General features: G+C 41.0%; 1 protein-coding gene across 1 annotated transcript in view; it reads right to left on the reverse strand.

Moving 5' to 3' along the window:
* Nucleotides 1-801: 801 nt before the first annotated feature.
* The window catches only part of TMEM178B (transmembrane protein 178B), a 444,158-nt gene continuing 420,647 nt past the window's right edge, over nucleotides 802-24,312 (reverse strand). Inside the window, exon 4 of the mRNA XM_020998127.2 lies at nucleotides 802-13,554. Coding sequence (XP_020853786.1) covers nucleotides 13,304-13,554 — 251 coding nt within the window. The 3' untranslated portion in view covers nucleotides 802-13,303. The remainder of the gene's footprint in view (nucleotides 13,555-24,312) is intronic.

A 24,312-nucleotide genomic window follows, 5' to 3' on the forward strand; every position in this document is an offset into this window, starting at 1 on the left:
TGTACAGATGCGTGCAGTGTCCTATACTGGACAACAAGCTACCAGGAGGACAGTACCAAATCTGGGCCATTCTTCTTGAATGCTTTCATATTCAGTTAGCCATGTAATAAGTACATTATGATGATGATGATGATATCAGATATACCTTCAGATCATAGATTTAGAGGCAGAAGAGACATTGTAAGTGGCTTTCTTACCCAGAAACCCCAAATAGGTATGGTCATGTACCTTCTCATTAGTGTATTGTTCTTCCATTGGAATACCACTTAAACGCAAAAACACATTGCCTTCCCTTCCTTTCCTTTCTTCCCCAGGGACATGACATTTCTCCAGCTGAAAGCTCTAGGTCACCCTTTCCCATTTCCACCCCCTTGCCCCTCAAAGACATAAGCACATACTACACATAGATGCATATCTACCAAGAGACTCACAGACAAATACTCTCAAAAGAGCAAATGAGAAGATAGATGAAAGGATATTTGGTTTGTTAAGTGGAAAAGAGAGCATATAGATGGGAGAGGAGGGAGGGGGAAGATTAAACCGGCAGGGAGAGCCTAGGAGAGCCTAGGTAAATAGCAGAAAAGAAGAGCTCTGGGGAAGTAACCACAGATTTAATAAAGTATATATTTTTTCTTTCTATTGTTAGCTTTCTTTGAGAGGAGAAAATCAACATTAGGTTTTCTTATTTTCTCTCTCAGCTGCACCATTTCCTTCTACCAAATGCTAGTGAAGGATCTTTGTCATCTCTGCCCTGAATCCTTCCCGCCCCCCCCCCCCAAGCAGGCACATCCACTTAAAACACACAATGTAATCTTTTTTATTTAATTGTTTAATCAGTTTACATTCCACAACTGACAGATTATTTATTATTTTTCCATGAACAAGTCATTTAATTAATTACCAGACACTTTTTTTTCTTCAATCGATGAAAATACAATATTTCTGCCAATTAAAAAAGAAAATTGCAAGATGCAGTCAGTTTTTCGGTGAAGTCCCAAAATGCTCTCTTCTTCCTCAGTCCTTTCAGAGTCGCAGGAACCTGACAATTTCCCTTTTCATTCCCCCCCTCCCACTTCCCTGTTAAATTGACTTTTCAGAATATCACAATAATTTAAAATCTGGTTCTGATCATCTTTCCTGTAATTAATTACGAGAAGGAACAGACAGTACAATAGATCTGATAAGATGTTGCATTCTTGGTAAGATTAAACAACACAATTATTCACATCATATCAGAACAAATTAACATAGTATTTAATCTTATTTTAGCACCAATAACCACAGGAATTTGCTATCTCCAAGGGTAGCAGAGATGTTAGAATCCTGCAGGACACACCACTCCTTGTCTACCCAATCAGAAAACACTATGCAAATAAAAGTAAAGGTAAGTAATTTTGTATTGGCTGAGCAATGTTCTGGTGGGCTAGAAATAATTCCAGTTGTTTCAGTGTTTTGCCAGTTATAGTTTTAGTCTCATGACAATGTATAAAAAATACCAAACCCACTCATTTTCTTCCTATCTGAAATACAGGGTATAGAGTGCTATGTTTTAAGTCGTACCTTCTCAAACTGCCTCTTTGAAATGCTTTGGGAACACTCAGGTAGTTACATATATTTTATTCCCCATCCTTGGGCTGACCTCCCATTTTATCTTTTCCCTGAACATTGGAGTCTCCAGTCAGAAGGAGGGTCTCCATGCATAGTGGGGAGATAGGTGATAGGAGACTGAGGCCCACTGTAAATACGTAGCGTGTAGATAATAGCTGCAAAGCTGTTGTCAGAGCCCAGGAAACACAAACCGAAAATAATTACCCCTCACCCCTAACCATCTCTTTTTACCATTTCAATTTAAGGCAAAAGTCCTGAGCCTAACAAATTGGGGGAATCAAGGACTGAGTAAACAGCCTCAGTTTTGAAGCTGTTGGTAGGGATGGTGTCAGCAGGGCGTCATTGGACCACATTCTAAAAATTTGCTGAAGGGGTGGGTTATTTTCCCATATGTAATGGGACACAAACTTGGGAAAGAGTAGTGAGTAATGCTACTCTGGTTAAGGAAACACTCTTTTTGGGCTGTAGAGTTCTGTTGAGTAGGTGGCCAAGGGTGATGGCTGTAGGCTGTCATTCAGAGAAAGTGAAGTCTAATCACTTCCCTGCTTATGATGGAAATGAGCCTCCATCTCCCGACACTACTGGCTGAGATGAGGAGCATGGAGAAGACATATGTGGTGGCAGCCCAGTCTTGACTCCTAAATCTAAGGACGTGTTTACCTCTTTCTTTAGCCAGCTGTGATGAACACAGAGTGACTCAGCTCGGGTGAGAATACTCATCAGTCCAAAAAGAAAGTCAAGACAGATTTTCAGGAGAATCCGCACATGGCCTGTCAGCTGAGGACTCATTGACAATGAATGTCTTTAAAGTGAAAGATTGTGAAGGAATGAATTTGCAAGTGTAGAGAAGTTTGGATTGCTTGCCAAGCTAGTTGTATACTCCTACCCCTGGGGCCACTTGTCTTCTCTCCAGTCTTGCGGTGGGCACTGCCAACTTTGATTCTCTGTGTCTCCCCCCATCCTCAACATTCATTGGTGCCTAACAGGTCTCCCCTTTGACAAGCTTTTCTCTTCTGCTACTGCTAAATACTGGCTCAAGAAAGCATGTGCCCCTTTCCTATTCTAATGACTCATTTTCCAGCAGCCCCCTAAACTGACACTCTTTTTAAAGGTTCCCTGTTCTGTTTCATGCCTCTCTACCTCAGTCCAAACTGCTGCTTATAAAAGCTATCTGTTGTCATCCCAAACCCCTTTTCGTGGGCATGCATTAGGAAATGGGTCCTATTTGGTTGACATTATTTATGGAGCTTCTTGCTTTATTTAGACCTCTGTACTCTCTCCTATTCTAGGACCAAAATGTGCCTTTGGAAAGACAATAAAAGTAGGTAGGGAAAGGCATATGAGAACGAAAAGGCTTTGGACCTAGAGTATAAACTGGCTGCTTGCTTGAGGTTATTAACCAGGGACATGAGACTAGGAAGTGAGATGGAGGCAAGGGTAACACTGAATTAAGCTCAGTGCCATGAGGAAGTATTAGCACAAGTTGGTAGCATCTCACCTAGGAAGAACAGCATAGTAGATAGCAGGAACTGGACTATACTACATACTTAGTATTTCCCGGTGCCCTGGAAGTCTGTGTAGCAGAGAGGGAAACTGAGGCATGGTAAGGTAAAGTGACTCATCCAAGGCCCCTGACAAAGCTATGCATGGGATCCCCAAAGCTTAATTTCTAGTCTACTAAGCTAAATCTTATCCTGCTGACTTGTGTTAGTTTTACCTTTTGGAAAATGGGTTTTACTTTTAAACAAGAACCCTTTGGGACAGAGTTTCACAGCTGATAACTAACATCTAGAAAAGTAGCCAGAAGAGAAATAGAAAGGCATTGTGGCACAGTGGAAAGAGCCCTGGCCTGTAGACCTGGGTTTTAGTCTTGACTCTTCCACTAGCTATGTGACTTGGGACTTTATCTCCCGGAGTCTTAGTTTCCCAATCTATAGAATGAAGAATTTTAATTATATGATTTCCAAGTTCTCTTCTAAGTCTATAACCCCATGATTTTAATGGCATGGGGACCAGTGATTTCTCCCTTCATTTAATCTGAAATGAGATACGGACAGAAAAAAGGAAAACAAGAAGCTAGTGACATGATTTCAGGGGAGTCCCTATGCTTCTCCAGAAACCTGAAGGTTGTCTTTATTTTTAATGAATGCTCTACTTCCTTACTCTTTATTCTCTTTTTCAATTTCTAGTCAATTTTTATTTTGCACATTTTTTACAGATATCTTGGATAGTAAAATAGTCACACTGTGGATGGGGGCAAGGGGCAGGATGAAAATGAATTAATGAAAGCTCTTCTCTTTACAGGAAACATGGCAACACGCTCACATGAAAACATACACACAGAAACACACAGGCTAGAAAGCGTCTGCAGTTGACCTCTAAAAGAAAAGGAAAAGCTTAGTTGGAAGGAGAAAAAGGGGGAAATGGGAGAAAAAGAGGAGAAGGGAGCATAGAGCATCTGAAGATGCAGCACCCAGTCCTTTGGGACTAAATAACTTAGCTGAAATTCACCAAGGTCACTTTCTGCCGAACACATAGCAGGATGTTTTTTGAGACTCTGTGTTCAATTTTTACTGAAGTTCCCATCTTGGTTATCGATACTAAACAACTAAACTACCAGGAGGGAAAGAGTTCCCCTGTTTTCAGTTGAGTTTTACCACCTAGGCATCCCTCCACATGATAGTAAAGTAATGCCATTATACTGGCCCCCCAATGCTGTTACAAAGCAGAGAGTCGGAGGCTCATATTTCTTAAGCACACCAGTGTACTACTTCTGGAGGGAGCTACACTCTGAATTTACCACAGTAAATATACTTTCCCCAAAGCTGCCGTGGACTCCCTGTGAAGATCCTGTCTCCTCCAGCATGTAATTCTCCACATCACACAAACCCACCTGCTGGAAGTCCCCCTTACAGTTCAAAACTGAAGGTATGACTCCTTGAAACATATGCCTTCTTAAGGATGAAATAGGAATTAAATAAAATTATCTAGAATATTGTTTTTTTCCTCGCATGTGCAGCAAACTGGGAAGGATTGGGGAGAAGAGAGGTGAATACAGAATGGACACTATGTGGTTCTGTTAATAGCTAATTGTTCCAGCTCGTATATGCTAATTGCCCCATATGGTCAGCTCTATTCTACCATCTCTGGGGACAAATAAGAGGAAAGTTACTCAAATTGACCTATGCAGGCTTGGCATTAGAAATAAGGGAAAAAACTCTGGAGGGAGTGACTGAAGGTTATGGAATCTCCTTCTCTGGAGGGATTAAAAATAGAATAGATTTTTCTCTGCCCAGAATACTTGTATAGTTTTCACTGAAACTACAAGATGGGAGTACCTGCCAGGAAAGGATTCAATTTCAGATTTAGATTCAAGGTCCCTTGTAAATTCTTATATTATGAGAGAGATAGTTAGTATAGTGAAGGGGATAGAAGCTCAACCTCAAAATCATGAAGATCAAGGTTCAAGTACTACTATTGATAAATAGGGGCTATATGACCCTGGGTGCATCACTTATCCCCTCAGTGCCCCCAAGCAACTCTAATATAATTTGTCAAGGAGGTGCTGACCTGAATTCACAGAGGGAGTTTCCTCATCTGTCAGTTCCCAAGATCACTGGAATCATAGGGATTTAGTAGGGCTTTGCAATAACTACAGGGGAAGAGTGATGACATGAGATTTTCCTGTCTCAGGATGAATGGAACAATGCATCATTGGGATGACACTTTATATTTGCAAGTTGATTTACTCTCATTTTTCCTTCTCTGTCATCCCTGCAATACCATGAGCTAAAATGGAATTTTATCCCTGTTTTAGAGATAAGGAAGTTTAAAGACAGAAAGGGGAGAATAAGCCAGCCAAAGTTCAAGTATATATTCCCTATGTTGTTTAATTATTGGGTCACTCTGACCTTAGTGCCTTTACATCTATAATTAGATTAAGATGCCACCAAAAAAAAAATCCAGAAGAAGGTTCATAAAGCTTTCTTCCAGTTGTATCACTGACAGATACTGAACCTCTTGGTGTCTCAATCACCATTTGTCTGTGGTTAAGCTTGCTCATTTGATTCAAGGACTATGCTAATGATGCCAAAATTATAGGAAAGAACAGTATCAAAGGATCTAAGACTGGTAGGACTGACTTCATCAAGTCTGACTCTCTCATTTTACAGATGAGGAAACCAAGGCTCAGAGAGGATAAATGATTTGGCCAAGGTCACACAGTTAAATAAGCAGAAGAGAGAAGATTTGTGCCCAAGTTCTCTGTCTCCAAATATGGGGCTCTCTTTTTACAAACTGCTTTACAGTGGGTTTCATTGCTGCATGGACCAGTTAGCTTTCCTTTATTCCATAATTATAGAATATGTCCTTAACTTGGGCTCTAACCTAGAATGTGTTACTGATAGGGTCAGGGAATATAGAGTGATTTCAGGAATTTAGGGTCAGAATAGACCTTAGGGGTTTTTGGTTCAGCACTCTAATTTCACACGAGGAAACTAGAGCCTGGAGAAGACCAGTACAAATCATACGTATTATTAGAAAAAAAAATAATTAAAAAAACCAAGAAGTTAGTGGTGACATCTACAAAAAGCAACCTGCAGAAATTGATTCATTATCTATCTTGTAGGGAAGTTAACATGGAGCCATCATCAAGGTGACTTAAGTGATGATGTCAAAGAACAGTCTTGTAGACTCTGGGGTATCCAGGGAGACATTATAAGGTACGACAAGAACACTGGGTTAAGTGTGGAGAGAAACGTGGGTTCGAAACCTGAATGACTGGGATTCAGTTTCCTCATTCATAAAATTAGGGAGCTGGACTACATGATCTCTAAGGTGTCTTCCAGACCTGGTGTTTTATAATCCTACTAATCTATTCATACAGCATTACCTTTTAAAAATACATATAGTTCTCTTATAAGATAATTTTAGAGTTTATGCCTCTTGACTATGCTCTAGATTAGGTTTTGTTATGTAGAGAATAACATGGCCGGCCCTACCTAGACAAAATTGTTAAATCTCGTATAGGTCGGCTTGCTCTGTGTCTCTTCTTGTCCAAATCTGCTCTCAGATTCCTGTTTGTACTAAGGTATAACTGACTGATAACAGCTTAATGAACTAACCAGTGAAACTTGGGGCACCCATAAATAGGAAAGATCATTCAAGGTTAGGAACCTTTCTGAAGTTCCTGAAAGCCCATTTCTCAGGTGGTAAACTGTTCCATCTTCTAATAAGGTGGGTCCTGTTGCAAAGTCTCCTTAGATTTCAAACCCTTTCCTCCTGCTGCTGCTGCCATGTACCCATATAGCAATCAGAAATTTTTTCAGATGAGCACATCTCTGGGTTGCTCATCCCAGACAAAACTGAATAAAAATAGCCAGCCTTCTCTAACCATCTGTGTGCTTTGTCTAGAGTTAGGTATTCTAAGTGACTCCTTTGGGGACAAATGTGAACTATCTCTGATATGCCACAACTGGAAAAAAATACCCTGAAACACAACAACTCTCCTTTCTTCTTGTACTTGGTTTCTTCTAAACTTTTCATTGCTTCTCTCTGTCCATTGCCTTCCTTCCTTTATATGTGACATTCAGGAGACCATCAGATACCTTCTAGAGAACTAATTCCCTGTAGATTCTCTGAAGTGGAAGGAGTTCTCTAAGAACTTTTGGGGGAAGAGGGAGGGAGGCAAAAATAATGCCATCATTAGGAATAGAAAGAAATTATTTTCTTGCCTTCTGCTTTCAATATGTATTCAACTGGGACAAAGCATGACCATATTTTAAAGCAAACACACTGAAATATGTGTATCTAAAATGAGTGCTCTCCCCTTCAAAACGTATTTGGGAGCCCATACATTTACTCCAGTGGAGAGGAAGTATGAAGGAGGATAGGGTATTGGGATTAGAATCATCTGGGTTCAAAAGAATTTAAATTTCTGGTCTACTTGTTTAAAATTATTCATCTTACTTTATAGTCATATCTCCCATATTACCTGGATGAGAAAGAAGCATTCCATTTGGGAAGATCGTGGAAGGTATGGATCAGCTATTCCAATCTGTATTATTATCCCTTCTCAGTCTCAATGCCAGCCCTTGATGGTGAAGGCTTTTGTATGACCACTGAGACACCTGAGTCCATGGACCCATGGGAATTTTTATGGAAATGCAATTTCACCTTGGCTTCCATTCAGTCTGCCATTTAATAGCTAGATGCCCACGGGTAACTCACTTAGCCATTCTGTGGCCCCTCAGGCACAGGAAGTGGGAGTCATGGTATTGACACTGATTCCAATAATGCTCTCATTATTTACAAACAGTTCTGGGAGTCCTTTGGAATAACTTACAAGTACACACAAAATTAGTCCCCTTGCCTTTAGAGCTATACTTTGTTTTGGATCTGTCCTGTCTTTACCCAGTTTGATCACCTAACTCATTCACCTGACTTGACTGTAAATTACTTTTTGCAGCTTCTTTAAAAAAATAATCTACATTCTCAAAGGATGAATGAAGATTTGCCACTATCTGGGAATACCAAAAAAAAATGTATCACAGGCTCCTAAAAACCATTCCAAAGAAGGCATTCTAGAATGCTTTAAGCAGTGGTACTATCGCTGGGGCTAGGTCCTATAGCCTCCTAGGGCTATCATTTTGAACAGGATAGCACTCATTTGGATTTTTAAATTTCTGGTCAATTAGTTTAAAAATATTCATCATGTTTTATAGTCACAACCCCCATATTACCTAGACGAGAAAGAGGCATTCCAGCTGAGGGGAGTATGGAAGGTATGGATCAACTATTCCACTCTGTACCATAATCACCTCAATTTCATCACCAGACTTTGATGATAAAGCCTTCTGTATGACCATTGAGACACCTAAGTATGGGACTTAGATCCCATGGGAATTTCTATGGAAATGCAATTTCACCTTGGCTTCCAAAACAAACCAAGAAGTATATCAGGATTTTCAGAAGAGGATGACCTACTTGACTTCCTTTACTCCTCTCCCTTAAGAGATCTGAAAATCTTCTAATTACTGGACAACTCATTTGTAGGAAAAGACTGTAAATCTACCCATTCCTGAGAGAAGCAATTGATTCTACCATCCTGAATTCAACTTAAGAGTATCACACCCAAGAATTAAATACAACATCCGGACTGTTATGTGTGGGCTTTTAGTTTCAGGTCTCTGGACCATAATGTATATACTTACTAAAAATTAGTTTATATATGAAAGTGGCCTCTTCCCAAAATAGATGGTTAGAAAAGTCAAGACAAACTTTTTTTTTTTTGCCAGCATCTCCCACAATCTTGGGATGAGTATGCTCAAATGACAGATTGCAATTTGTGGCAGATAAAATATCTGGTAAAGAAAAGATTAGTCTTCATTTGCAATAATCCCTCAGCAGGGCCATCTGCAGCATTTGGGTAATTAATGGGTGCCCCCGAAATAGTTCTGGGGACAAATAAAATGTAGGTAACTGGGGTGATAGTAATAGGAGGCTTCCAGCTGGGGCTGGGTACCCCAAATAGGGATAATGCCCCATGAAAGCCCCTGTATGGTAATGACCTTTGTCCTAGGATTTATATTGACATTCAAAAAACTGAAACAGTAACACTTGTCAGGTGAATTGGAGATTTGGTAGGGCTGGGCCAAGAGATAGGCACATTTTATTTCTGGTAGATTGTTTTCCTTTAAAAAGTCAGTGTGGTGTTGGGTGAGGGCAACAAATGGAATTGTCTCATTGTTTCTAAGGGGATACATTGGCTTCCTAAGGACGGCTCAATAAATGATTAATAACTGATCCTAATGGGAAATACCATGCACAGGCTAGAATTAGGGACAGATTGGGGGAAGCAAATTGGGAAGGGAAACTTTTCCTACCAAAACTGGGAAAGGAACGGTAAGGAAGAAATAGGGTCAAAACAATCAAAATAGCTCCTTTAATCCCCTTACAAGGGAATGTTGTCAGAAAAATTCTAGGAAGGCTGGGAAGAGGAGTTAAAGGGGTCCCTATACTGTACCAGCATTTCATAGTATACAAACTGAGATGTACTTCATGTTCATTCAAAGTCACACAACTGCAAAGGATTTGAGGGCTCTACTTTACCTGTGAGGACTTTGGGGAGGACATTGACCCCAAATCTCCTTGGGAGGCTAGGGTCTTAGATTGGGAATTTGGAGGAGAGAGAGTCTAGTCCCAAGATGTCTTTCAAAATGTATACTAATCTGACTAGGTTTGAGATTGTCCTTACAAATCCCAAAGATACAAGTGACTGGCCTAATTGTGGACATTTCCGTATGAAGAACTGCAGTGTTTAGTTCAGCTGGCTGGAGCTTGGTCATTTAATTCCCCTGTGGGCCAGCTACATTTGCTGTGTTCCATGACAACAGACTTCTTTTCTAGTCCTAGCCAGCTGTAAGCATGCTGTCCCAAGCAGATTCAGGTAAGAGAGACATCGGATGAATCAGGACAAATCTATCCCCATGTCCGAAAAAGCAACTCAATATACACAGCTTGCTGGCTGGAGGTCAGAGGTAGCCTTATCTATATAGGACTGCATCAGTGGAGAGAACTAACCAGAAGATTCTGATTCCCTGGTCTCTAGGAACCCATGATACATTTGAGAAGTATTCAAGTCTTGAAAAGTCTAAAGCTTAGGGACTAAGGTAAAATTAAAAACGAAACAAAACATTCCAACACCCCAGTCTTCCACCAGCCTCCAGAAAGCATTTTAATAAGTTGGAAAAGCTATTAATGGTAGTATAGAATAAATAAGAAGGGAAAAACAATGGTGTATCTAGGGGCCAGAACCCAAAGGTTTGGTGACTTAAAAAAAATGCAATGAATTACCTGTGCCAAGTTGCCACCATCTGGAAAATTTCTACTTACTCAAGGAATTGGAGTTTGGCTTCAGAAACTCTTTAGGCACAGGCAAACCTCCTTCCCCAAAGGAAGGCTTCCAAGCATGGCCATTTGCCCACAAACTCAGACCAACATTTCTTCCCCAAGACGGGAATGAAGGCAAAATGGCTCTCAATCTGAGATACGTCTCTTCACTCCTCCTCATGCCCAAAGAGGCATTTATGCCTTTCCCCCTAGGAGGAAATCATACTTTTCAAAGTAAAAAAAAAGGATAAGAACCTTTCCCTATAGTTCTAAAAACTGCAGGTTTTCCTGATAGCTGTTTCTCTTTCCTGTAGAATAAATCCACCATTTAAAAAATAATTCTTATTCTGGTTATATGCTAGTAACAGTCACGGTTATATGCAGACACCTCTCCCCATTCCCCCATAGTCATATAACTACAAAGACCCCCTTTATATATGCTGACATCAGTCCCCAGTCACTTAACCTCTCTTGGCCTCAGTTTCCTCACCTGTAAAATGAGGAGGTTGGAGTAGATGATTTCTGGGATCCCTTCCAGCTGTACCTCTATGATCGTAATTTTGAGAAGCCTTGCCGGACACACTCACATACATACATACATACATACTCCACATACATAGATACGTACATTCAGGTGTACACTCTCACAGACCAACAGATGCACACCAGGACACCACACAGTTAACCTCACACACACACACGTGTTCAAAAAAAATAGCTTGTTTTGAGAGCGGTGAGAGGATATGTGACTTAGTGGGTAAGGGTGGGGGGGTGGATTGGGTGAACAGTCAGGAAGCTGAGAGAAGGTAAAAGCTGACAGGGGAGTAGGTAGGTGAATAAGGGAATATAAATGGATACAGGAGAGGCTTATTGGTTAGCAAGTGATCCACAGCATATTGATTTATCAATACATCACATTTTATACAGATTTGCTATTTACCTCATACTTGCTATGTAGTGACCCCATCTCAGGGCTTCTCTCATTTATCTCATGGTCGTCCAATAGCATAGCACAGCATAGCACTCTATACATGGTGGGCTCTGGGAAGTGCTCTTTTCCTACTCTCTTTGGCAGACTCCTAATCTCCTGGCTTTGTGCCTGCCTTGTTCACTTCCTGGCTCCTCCAGCTACCTCACTGTCAATCTGCTCAAATCAATTCCAAGACACGGTGGTGGATTTATCCTTCTTCCACTTGGGCGTCAGCAGCCAAGTCAGCTGCTCTGGGATTCACGACCTTGAAGATTGGAAAGAAAAGGAAGAAGAGGAAGAGAGGAAGACGGAGGGAGGAAAAGACGGAAAGAGTAAAAAGTTCCTGGTTGACTTACAACAATATCATACAAACTTGAGCCCGTGGAAAACTGATTCTCTTTCTCTGCATGTAACCTATCTTCTTTCATCTTTTCAGAGACTGAACTGGTACAGAAGGAAGACATACTGATGAAACAGGAGTTACCATTGATAGGGAGTAGAAAGATCTTGTTTAGCATACATCAACCAAAAGCACCATTCTTTCTCCCCCCAAAGCTTTGTTCCCCTTTCTCCTTCTGTAATGGCTTTTTACCCAGCTTTGTCTTGAACTTCCAAAATTAAGAGGACTACTCCCATATAGTCCCCAGTAATGTGCAGAACCATAGAGTCCCCTATCTGAATGGTTCTCTTGATTCTGCCATCTGGAATTTTGAGCTGTTTTTAAAATAACAGAAAAACTAAAATCAATTGATAACACCTCAGTAATACACACATGCACACATTCTCTCTCTCTCTCTCTCTCTCTCTCTCTCTCTCTCTCTCTCTCACACACACACACACACACACACACACACACACACACACCTCCGATAATCTACAGTTGCAGAATTGGCACCCATACAAGCTCACCTCCTCTCTACTTTTTCCAGACCCTTGTGCCTGGGCCAAGATATCAGCACAATTTATAGACAACAGTCATATTGCAGTATTTCAGTTGGAAAAGAAAAAAAAACCATCAGAAAAGTTATACACACACATGTATCACAGCATTTCTCAAAGGCCCCTGCCTGCCCAGAATATGGGGGTGGGGGCAGGGCAGCCTCTGTTTAACCTGGATGTAAGGCAGCTGGAAGATTAGACTGGGTTGTTTGAGCATCCACAGAAGCGTCCTCGAATTGATGCAAATGTCATCTCTCAGGGTCGTTGGTCTCTTCCCCCTTCCCCTCCCCTCTTTTGTTCATCCAAAAGTTTGGCAAGCAAAGAGAAAGCTTCCAGCTCAGTTTGTTTTCTCTTCCAATTCTTGTGTGGAGCTGGTGGGGCAGTTGGGGAAGACGATCAGGAGCATTGGGAGAAGAGATGGTTTTGAAAATGGCCTCGAAGAGTTGGTTACATTCTACAGGTGAACTAAGGGTTTTGTTTCTTCTAATTAATATTGGTGGGTGGTGGGTTCTTCTCGTGTTGGTCCAATTGATGGCCTGTATTTCCTACTTCCTGTGCTACTTCAAACATTTGCTACTGTCCCTTCCCAGCTCACCAACCCATCCTCACTAGTAACAGTAAGTGTGATTCAACTGCAAGTGAGCATGTTCACTCAACCTTCAAAAAATCATGAAGCCATAGGTTAAGAATTGATGGAAGAGCTGTATGACAACAAAGTTTTCCCCATCTTAGTGAGAAAGGATGAAGCAACACAAAGTTCTGTGAAGACATGGGTGCCTGAGCCAACTCAATGCTCTCTTGGCACTGGCACCATCTTGCTTTAGTTTCTGTTTTATATATGTATATTATATATATATATATATTTATATATATATATGGGGGGGTTGTTTTTGTTTTTTAGCACACTGTCCCATTTTCAGGTCTGGTTTTGGGGCAGTTGGTCCTGGGGACAGGTTGGACAGAAGGGGCCAAGGTGCAGAAGAAGCCCGAGATAAGCGTGAGGCCCAGGCCTCCCCACGCACAGAACATGGACCATCCATAGCCATGACTAATATCATCAGGTAGTCCATACAGGTAGCGTGGGTAGCGTGATAGCTCGAAGTTGATCCCGGCCACACAGGTGCACAGTGAAATGATGCAGAAGGTTCCTAGAGGATAAGGTGGGGTGGGATTAGGGATAAGGAAAGGAGAAGGGAAGGAAAGGAAAAAGAAGGGGAGGGAAGGAGAAAGAAAGAAAGAAAGAGGTGAATGTTACCAAGTGTTTTGGGGTTTTTTATTTTTGTAACTTTCTCAGGTAGAAAAAGATACTGTGAAATGTCTGTCAACAAGAGCAGTGACTGGAAATTTTTCCCAAGGAGGAGAAGGAGATTGTGGACTACCACTCCCACTCTCATCCACTCTCCCCTCAAGCAGAGACAGACTCAGAAACTATACCTTGGTGAAAACCCAAAGGAAGTTACACTTCATCAGGGTGTAAGGTAAGATGGAGTGAGGCAAAACAACATCCTTTTTCTGTTTTGGAGTATTTGCCGTTTCCATATATCACTGCTTGTAGAGAAGATGAAACGACTCAGTAAGTCCATCTGCTCTGTGTTCCCCATTTGGGAAACCATTTCCATACTTTTCCCTGTTCCTGTACACATCAAGTCCTACATTTTATTGTGCTTATCTTCCAACCAATCTCCAAAAAGCTGTCTCTAACTCAAGAGTTCTCCTCTATATGGCAATAAGGTATCAGCTTCTGTCACTATAAATGTGTTTTTTGTGAAGTTCTTTTAATATACTAATACATAGGGACATTTTATGGAGGCTGAGACCAGTTACCAGAATTAGATCATTTGGATCAGAGATGTTTCTTGCAGTTTTCACAAGTTAACATTAATTATTTCCAAAAGGTACAGTGGCTGGAAAGGTACCTTAAGCCACACAACCTAAGTGATTATGGTCACACACCTACTGACACGCTCACATTTTTTCTGTCTCTTGTAAAGCAAACTACCACAGCATATGAATACATGGTGGGTGTGATTTTTACCAACTAAGAATGGACTTGTTTACCTCTCATAGGGCATTCATATCTTGGCTGTGAAGAACCCAAGATGCTGACATCTCTGATTCCAGAGAACCATGGTAGCTTAAGGAATCATGATACCAGGCACTTGATGCCAAGAGTGGATAGATAGGAGAAAGATGAGAGTTTGGATAATGTGTGTGTGTGTGTGTGTGTGTGTGTGTGTGTGTGTTTGTATGGTGAGGGGGTAGTAAGGGAAAGAGATGTATTATATTTTCTATTTGTAATGAAACTTGTCATTTCCCTACAGTTCAATTTTTCTAGGCCCAATACAATTTATTTCATGTATCAAGTAGGTGAGTTTATTCAAAATCGCGTACTTGTATTAAGAGCAAACATAAATACTGAGAGTAGAGATTCTTGAAAAAAGACTAAGAAAGGGACGGATCTTGGTACTATATATATGAGCTAAACAAGGAGAAATTGTAGAGGGACATGATAGAAAATGGTGATTTTTCGGAGCAAATGTATTTTCACAGTGTTTTTAAATGGAAAAAGTGATCTGTTATAATAGCGTATGCTGGGCCCACTGCCTTGAGTTGTTCATTAATCATTTCGTTAGCATTTGCTTTCTCTCCCTAACAAAACTAAGTTCTTGAGTCTGGGGATCACGTATTATATTTCCATATCTTCCATAGAGCTAGCATAGCGTTGGGTATAGCAAGCACACCTACCATAAACACTGGTTTAATCTATTCTTTTGCTTTCTTTTCTGTCATTGCATGACACTGACGTTCTTAACCTTGTCCCCTTTCCTTGGATGCCTGTCAAATACCTCATAAGACTGAATATGCAACATCCCAGCTAAGGCTGTCCTTTAGAGAGTGATAGAAAGTGATAGAAAGACACGGCTTCAGTCGTCTCCCTACCAAAAGACATACATCACATACTTGGATGGGAAATACCACCTTCTGAGTTCCAGAGGGTTCAAATGCCCATTCTCATGACTTTTTTTTTGGGGGCTAGGCAGTGAGGGTAAGTGACTTGCCCAGGGTCACACAGCTAGTGTTATGTGTCTGAGGCCAGATTTGAACTCAGGTCCTCCTGAATCCAGGGCCAGTGCTCTATCCACTATGCCACCTAGCTGCCCCAAATGCCTATTCTCAAGCTAAAAATTTTGTAGGCCATCTTGGTGACTGTGAAATTTCTTTCTGGAAAGTGCAACTTATCTGTTCTAACTTTCAACCTATTTATCTCTCTTTTCCTCCTTCCCTAATCTTATTCTTATTCCTCCCCTTTCTTTTTCAAACATTAATTGAATGCTTATGACATTCAAAAAACTGTGATAGACTCTCTGGAAGATATAAATATAAATATGACATGGCTCCTGACCCACTGATGCTAACAAGTAAATTAGATAATGTATGTACTGTATTTTGAGAACCTTAAAGCACTATGTAACTATCAGCTATTATTATCATCATGACTACAATTGTAGTAAAGCTTGACTTCCCCCAAATGCAAGTGTCTCCTTTTGCTTAAGTTTTCTTGTATTTATTTTAAATACACTTAGAATGTGCCTGCTGTTTCCTCAAGAAAATATAAGTTCCTTTAGAGCAGGATTCAGTTCATTTGTGTCTTGAAATCCCTGGGTCTATCTGAGTCCCTGGCACATAGTATGTGCTTAAAAAAGGCTTGTTGATTGATGGAGGCAGAGCGGTGTACTTCAAAGAGGGAGAAGAGAACCAGGGTTGAATCATGGCTCACTTATTGTGTGACCTTGGAAGAGTTAGGACCTCTGGACCCTCGCTTTCCCCATATGCAAAATGAAGAGATTCAAGAGATAATTTCTAAAGCCCTTTGAGATAATTAACATAAAGCACAATATAAACACCAGCTACTAATTTATCTGCCTTTTTTCTTTTCTGTTTTCATCTAAAACTAAATACATCCAAAAGAGAACTCATTTCCTCCCTTGTCAATCCTACTCCCTGGCTGAACTTTTTTTTTTTTTGGTGAGGCAATTGGGGTTAAGTGACTTGTCCAGGGTCACACAGCTAGTAAGTGTCAAGTGTCTGAGACCAGATTTGAACTCAGGACCTCCTGACTCCAAGGCCAGAACTCTATCCACTGTGTCACCTAGCTGCCCCATTGAACTTCTCTCTCACTGTCAAACAGCAGCACCGACCTCCCAGTCACTCAAATTGGAAACTTTAATTTTGTCTTTGGTTCCTCACTTTCGCTCACTGCATATATTCCACCAGTTGTCAGGGCTTGTCATTGAGACTTCCCCATGGACTATTGCCCTGGCCTTCTAACTGGTCTCTCTGCTTCGCGTCCCTCCCCATATCAACCTATCCTCTAAATAGCTGTTAAAAGTCATTTGTCTATGGCACCAGTCTGTTCAGGACATCTGCCTCCGTAAACTCCAGTGGTCTCTTACTATCTGTAGCATCAAATATAAACTCCTTTGGCACTGGAAGCTCCCACACCCTGGTCACTTCCTGCCGTTTGAGTCATCTTACACATTATGCCCCTTGACAAGTTGTACGGTCCAGCTATACTGCCCAACTTGCAGTTCCTCACACATAACACCTCATCTATTACCTCTGTGCCTTTACATTGAGTGCCCCCCATGCCTGGCTTGCTCTCTTTCTTCACCTCCACCTCTTAGAATCCTTGGCTTCCTTTAAGACCCAACTCAAATGCCATCCTCTGCATGAGACCTCTCCTGATTTGTCTCCTCCCCCCAACTGCTAGTGCTGTCCCCTTTAAGGTTACCTCTCACCTTCTCTGAATCTATCCTGTGTACGCCTATTTATATACATGTTGCCTCCCCCACAAGAGTGTAGGCTCCTTGAGGCAGCAACCGTGTTCGCTTTTTCTTGGTATCCTCCCTGTTTAGCACAATGTCTGACACGTTGCAGACTCTTAATAATGCTTGCTGATTGTTTCCTTCCCGACATGTTCATGACCCAAGCATTGGGTCACCACTGTAGACATGTTACCATCGTAGATGTGATCTTTACTTACAAAACCACAAGATAGAGCTCGTTTGGGGATGATGTCTTGCTTTAAAGAATAAGGCCCTGATAATTATGATATTGGTGGGTAAGGAGGATAAAGAGATTCATTTCTAATTTTCCTGGCGTCATCCCAGATGAGATGTTTATAATGCTCATTCACAGAAAATGATTAACAATTTGTGCGAGCCAATTTGGCTGACCAAAGGGAGCTAATGAAAGGTGCTTCCTTTTATGCCTTCTTGGAAAAAAGGGGCCCAAGAAGAGATAAGGTAAAAGTGGGGAAAGGGAGAGTGATAGGGAAAGAAATGCCAAATGGGTTAGGGCAGAAAATGAGGAGGGAAAAGTACATAAGAGATGCTGGGGGATGCTCTTGTAAATCATATGCTCTTATTTCCTTCTTGCTCAAGGATGGCTGGATCTATATATGGATATGGATAGATGGTAGATAAGGACTCAATAATACTTGTGTTATATCCACGCCATCTTTCTTGGGATGAATGTTATGTTAGGGTGAATCCAAGTCCAGAAAGATGACAGAAACTGAAACCTGAGACATGCTGGGAATAAGATTTTTTGCTCTCAGAAACCACATACATTTTAATAACATTGAACAAAGGACCATATAAAAGGGAAAACAAAGATAATGTGTGGTAAACCCTTTCCCCACCTTTGGAATGAGAGCTAGGTACGGTGAATAGACATGACATAGAGACAGGAGATGTAGATTTGAATAATACCCCAGATACTTTCTAGCTTCATGCTCATGAGTAAGTCACTTAACTTCTTGAATAGCACTATGTAAGTTTGGATAGGCCTTACTAAATTTTGTGAATTTGGAAGTCATCACAAAAACAGGAGGTGGTCAAATCAGCAATACTCAGGTTCTAGAGATGTGGGTCTAAAGTCATGATACTAATCAAGTTCACAGGGGCCCTTGCGATGATTCATTTCTTAGGCTTCCCATTTTGGAAAGGAGAATCAAATAGCTAATGGGCCCCTGGGAAACTTTTAGATCTGATTCATGGGCCAAACTAGCCTGGGAAAATCAATAAGTTAGGAGTTAGGAGTAGTCACTACAGGCAACTGACAGGCCAAGCTGATAGTTATATGAATTGTTGGTGTTTATGGAGACAAATGAATGAACAAATGAATGAATGAATGTTAACATTTTTAAATGTTTACCATGTACAAGGAATTGTACTAAGCACTGGGGATATGAACACAAGAAATGAGACCTCCCTGAAAGTCCTCTTCCTAGTCGTTTCCTCTTACCCACTTTGATAGATCTCCTACTTTATAAATTTCACCTGTTGGGGGTAGAGTAGAGCCAATACATAATTAAATAACTGTTAAATATCTCTTTTATTTTCATACATAGCATCTATTTCCCTCCCAAATCCATTTTGTTCTCTGCTGAATGCACTGACAAGAAGAGATACCCAAGGTGTTATCTTTCCTCTTGCTGGCCTATAATTGTTGGTCCTCTCTGTCCTCACTAATTCTCCCCTCTCTACCACCTCTCCATAGAAGTATCATCCATTAGATTCATTTGACATTAATTAAGAACCTACTATGTGGAAGATAACAATCATAATAGCAATTATATTTTAACAGCTTCAAGGTTTGCAAAGCATGTTACGTAAGTTATCTCATTTTATTCTTACCAACCCTATAAGGTAGGTGCTATTATTACACCCATTTTGTAGGTCAGGAAAATGAGACTGAGAAGTCCAGAGTGAAAAAGCCAATGAGTGTCTGAGGCAGGATACAAACACAAGTCTTTCTGATTCCAAGGCTAACATTCTATCCATTGCACTACCTAGCTGGCAGAAAGGCATTAGCTACTGTTCTAGGTTCCTATATAAAGTGAGGAGGGAGAGTGACTGTGGTCTGGGTTTCCTGCTCTCCCACACCCTCCAGTGTCCTCAGGGCAGCTGAGGTCAGGGTGAGAGGAAGAAAAGGAAACTGTTTTCAGCTAGGATATTTGGACCCTCTTTCCAGCTCCCAAGCAAGTAACTTCTCAGTTTCTTCTGTCTCACAATACAAGGTCTTACACTTTGAGGTTTAAAGAATGTGTTCTATGTATACATGATCTCATTCCATCTTCCCAGCAAAGCTGTGAGGTAGCTGCTTCTTTGATATTTTAATGGACTTTTGATCTTATTAACTCCATTCAATGGTGTAGATCTCATCGTGTTTGGATCTTGGCCATCTCCTATACCTGGGGCCCACCCAAAATGCTTTCCTCCAGATTTCTGGTCATTGCATGGATACCAATGGAGATGGAGCATGTGGGGTGGCCATCAGCTTTCCTTCACTCTTGTCACTCACTATGACTACCCCATCTTCTTTTTTTCCCCCCAGTCCTGCATCTCTTTGATGGTGCCTTTTCTGTTACTTCTATATAATCATTTGCTGGCATTATACTGCAACTTATTCATGTCTACTGTGTGCCTCTCCCTTGCCTCGGTGACCCACAACTTCATGCCTTTACAGACTGTGGCATTCCATGACTTACAGCCATTGGAGTATCCCTGAAAGAATATTTGTGTCAAAAGGATGAACCTTTGTTTCAGGAAGAAGCTTGAGATCATGAAAAGTATTGCACAACTTCCCCAATATAATTCATTCTACTCTTGTCCTCCTTTTCAGTCCTGCATCTAGATCACTATCCATTTGTGGTGATGAGCTACATGTATGTTACAGATTAGATATTTGCAAAACATTCTTCTTGGTTTTTCCTGGACAAATAGTCAGACTAACCTCATAAATGATTGTAATAGACAGGTGGACAAATACTACAGATTTACAGATGAGAAAACAGACTGAGAGTTTAAGTAACTTGGCTAAATAATTGATCTTTGAATCTAAATCTTAGTGATTCCAAGTCTAAAATTTTTTTCCCCACTAAACCCAGTGGTAAGCTGATAAATGTTGAACAATTGGAGTTTAGAAAATGCATGGCACATTTTAAAGTTTAACATGCATCATTAATGTTTTCTTAATTTTAGACCCATCAACAAGACCAGAAACCAACCTCTCACTTAGAGTGTTCTAAGGTATAAACGGTCACCCTGAAAATTTAACAATCAGCTCTCAAGTTGGTACAAGCACACCCCTGAATGCCATAATACCTTTATAATCATTACTCCCATTACCAGCGTATGGTTATTAAGCTACCATAGAGTTAATGACACTTTATTCCAGCATTTGTTTTTCTCTTTACACGTAGCTTTGGGTTTCTCTGTAATTTGCTCTCATGTTCATTAATTTAAATTTTTTCCTATTGTCTCTTTAATTTTCAGTTTCATTTCTGTGGTTTTTGTTTTTAATTAGAAGAAATATTTTTTTTTAAAAATGAAACATCCTCCACATATTAACTCTTTTAAAAAGGCTATGACAATAGGAAGAACTCCCTTTGGTGTTAAGTATGTACGCTGTGGGCTTTTCATTGAGTATTCAGAGTGCTCAGCACAAAGGAGACACAAAGTGGCACAAAGTCAGGGTGGCAGAGAGGAAAGGGCATGAGCTGGCACTGGAATGAACATCAGTAGAGCTGAGTTCAAGTCCCTACTCTGCTGCATGTTAGCTGGGAGACAGATAACCCTCATCTTGTTTGTATAACAGCTTGGGCTCCTACAAGAATCCTGTCCACTCACCACATGTGCTAGCTCAGTGCTTGGACATTTGGGGGATGATGAAGCCCTTGGCTGCTTCTCTCCAGGCGGCTATAATTCAGCACTGAAGGGCACTCTGGGAATGATGAAGGAATCCCCTTATTGGCTATTGAGCAGGAAGGCTGATGATTCTGTGGACCTTTAAAAGGGAGCGGGTAATCCTCTCTCAGCTTTCTCTTTTTCTTCCTGGCTTAGGAGTGGGTGAATACCCTTGAACCTCTTGCTGGAAGGGCAGAGTTGATGGTGGTCACTTTTCTCTTACCCCGGCTACACATCAACCATTCCCTGTGACAACTAGAACAGGGAGACTTTACTGGGGAAGTCTGAGCCTGCGCTTACTGGCTGACTCTTCCGCTTCATGTTTCTTTTCCTGATTGAAGGTGATCAAACAATGATCCTGAGATGAATGTGTCCGTTTTGGAGGCAACCTCATGAGTTCAAGAGGTGGGGGAACCTAGACCCATCTAAAAGAGTGGGCCAGAAGCAGAGGGAGATTCTACATCAAAAAAGATAAGCCTAAGCCCTGGCCTGACCTTCCAGGAAACATGTACTTCAAAGGAATTGTTTGGCTAGTATAGTTAGATCTCTTCATCTCTACCCCACACTTCCCACCACTACCAGATAGCCTTTCTAATGCAAAAGTCTGATGACCACTTCTATGCCTAAAAGAACTTCAATATTTTTCCATTACCTATGGAATGAAATTCAATAAACTCTTTAACCTGGAAACTCAAAGCCTTCTATAAGTTGGGCTTCAACCTATTTTTTGCAACCTTATCTCACATTCTATCCCCTTAGGTGTTCTACAAGGAAGCTGGGTGGTACCATGGATAGAGATTTGGGCCCAGAGTTAGGAAAACCTGGATTCAAATTCAGCCTTAGATACTCACTAGCTGTGTGACCTTAGGCAAGTCACTTAGCTTCTGTTTGCTTTAGTTTCCTTAGTTGTAAAATAGGGATAATAATAGTACTTCCTTCCAAGGGTTGTTGTGAGGATCAAATAAAAAATATTTGTAAAATGTTTAGTATAGCACATAGGAGGTGCTTAATTAATGTTTGTTTCCTCCCTTCCTTCCTTCCCCCTTCCCTTTCCCTCCTCCTTCTCTTCTTTCTTCCTCCCTTCCCCCTTTCTTTCTCTTCCCCTTATATTTTTCTTTTCTTTCCCCTTTTCATTCCTTCCTCCTTCCCTTCCCTTCTTTCCTTCCTTATGTTTCAACTCAGACTCCTCAGATTAGTAGCAGTATACTACTACTGCTACTGCCGCTGCTGCTACTGCTACTACTACCACCACCACTACTACTGCTGCTACTTCTGCTGCTACTACTACTGCTATTTCTGCCACTACTATTACTGCTACTGCTGCTATTACTACCGCTATTGCTGCTATAACTGCTGCGGCTGCTACTCCTACTCCTACTGCTGCTGCTGCTGCTGCTGTTGCTGCTACTACTACTACATTATAATTTGCTACACACAATGCCCCTCTGCCCTGAAGCCTGACCACTGCCATCTACCTGGTACTGAGATAGCATTGTTACAGGTGCTACCACTGCTGAGGCCTGATTCTGTCCCCCACTCTGTGGCCTGAGCATTGCTACTCTGCAGCTGCCCTTCCTTCATATTCAGTAAAGAATAATCTCTCTCTCCTTGGAATTCTTTTTTTTTTCTGCACTTGGTTCTCTTTGCATCTCTTTTGTGAAGTTGCATTGTTTTGTAGGATTTTGTATGCATATTGCTCTTTCTGAATACTTACATTCAATACAGGTATTGAAGTGTAAGTCATCTTCCCTATTAAACTGGAGGTTCTTGGGGCCAGGAACCAATGTCTCAATTATTATTGTATCCATAAAGTCTGGGGATGCAGGAGGAAGATAGACAACTCCCTGGTAGTCAGGAAACATACTGATGACTGTCTGTGATCATTAATTACTCTCAAGTTGTTTTTTTTTTTAAAGCATCTGATATTATGCTGATCGCATGGCTTAATGGATAGAATACTAGCCACAGAGTAAGAAGGATCTGGGTTCAGGTTCCTGCCTCTGAACGTATTGACTGTGGGACCTGAACAAGACAATTAAACCCTTAATTCCCTTTCCTCCTTCCATTCCCAGCAATTCTCTAAGGCTAGAAGTTACAGTACAGGTGTCAATCTGAATTAGTAGAGGGAATTTCTTTATTGGGAACTCCCTATATCAATGAAATTATAGGTCCAGACCACCCGTATTCCCCCAGCCCTCCCCAATTCTCATGTTGATCCTATATAGGGAGCTTGGTCATGTACTAGATAGAGTTCTGGACCCAAAGTCAGCAAGACCAGTGCTTGAATTTTGCCTCAAGACACTTAATAGCTGTGTGACTCTAGGTAACTCCCAGAGGTTCCCAAAGTGGGCAATACTGCCCCCTGGGGGGGGTGCTGGAATGATCCAGGGGGTGGTAATACCTTCAGGTGCCCTTGGGGGGAGTTGAATAAAAATAAGGTGGCAGTGGAAGGATAGGGAAAGATAAGAAAATTCTGAAAAACTATTTGTACATGTTTCATCTGTAGTGTAACTGAGTTAAAGTTGTAGTGATTACATTGTTTTGCCAAAAAACACAAAATCAGTGGTCAAGTCCACCAACAGGTCTTAACAAGCAAGTGTTGGCAGACAGCCTGTAGGGCATTGTTGGGAAGTCTAGCATGCACTGGCAGAAATATGTGCATGTAATGACTTCTTTACAATATATGGTTATATGACACAGTATTGCATCATCAAAATTTCAGTGCAGGTGGGGCAGATAGGTGGTACAGTGGATAGAGCACTGGCCCTGGAGTCAGGAGGACCTGAGTTCAAATCTGGCCTCAGACACTTGACACTTACTAGCTGTGTGACTCTGGGCAAGTCACTTAGCCCCATTGCCTAGAAAAACAAAAACAAAAACAAATTTCAATGCAGGAAAAAACCTACAAATTTACAATAAATTATTAAATTTAAGATGCGTTATTTTAAAAAATTACATTTTTTTGAAATGATGCAAATTTCAAAAAAACATTAAAGGGTTAAAGAAAGTAAATTTCCAGAGGGGCACTGAAAAATGTTTTTTTTGAAAAGGAGGTGGTAGGCCAAATAAGCTTGGGGACCTCTGCACTAGACCTTTCTCAGTCTCAGTTTCTTCATCTATAAAATGAGAATAACAATAGCATCTAACTCAGAG

This window comes from Phascolarctos cinereus, unplaced genomic scaffold (genome assembly GCF_003287225.1).
Source record: "Phascolarctos cinereus isolate Bilbo 61053 unplaced genomic scaffold, phaCin_HiC Scaffold_1;HRSCAF=81, whole genome shotgun sequence".
Taxonomy (NCBI): Eukaryota; Metazoa; Chordata; class Mammalia; order Diprotodontia; family Phascolarctidae; genus Phascolarctos; species Phascolarctos cinereus.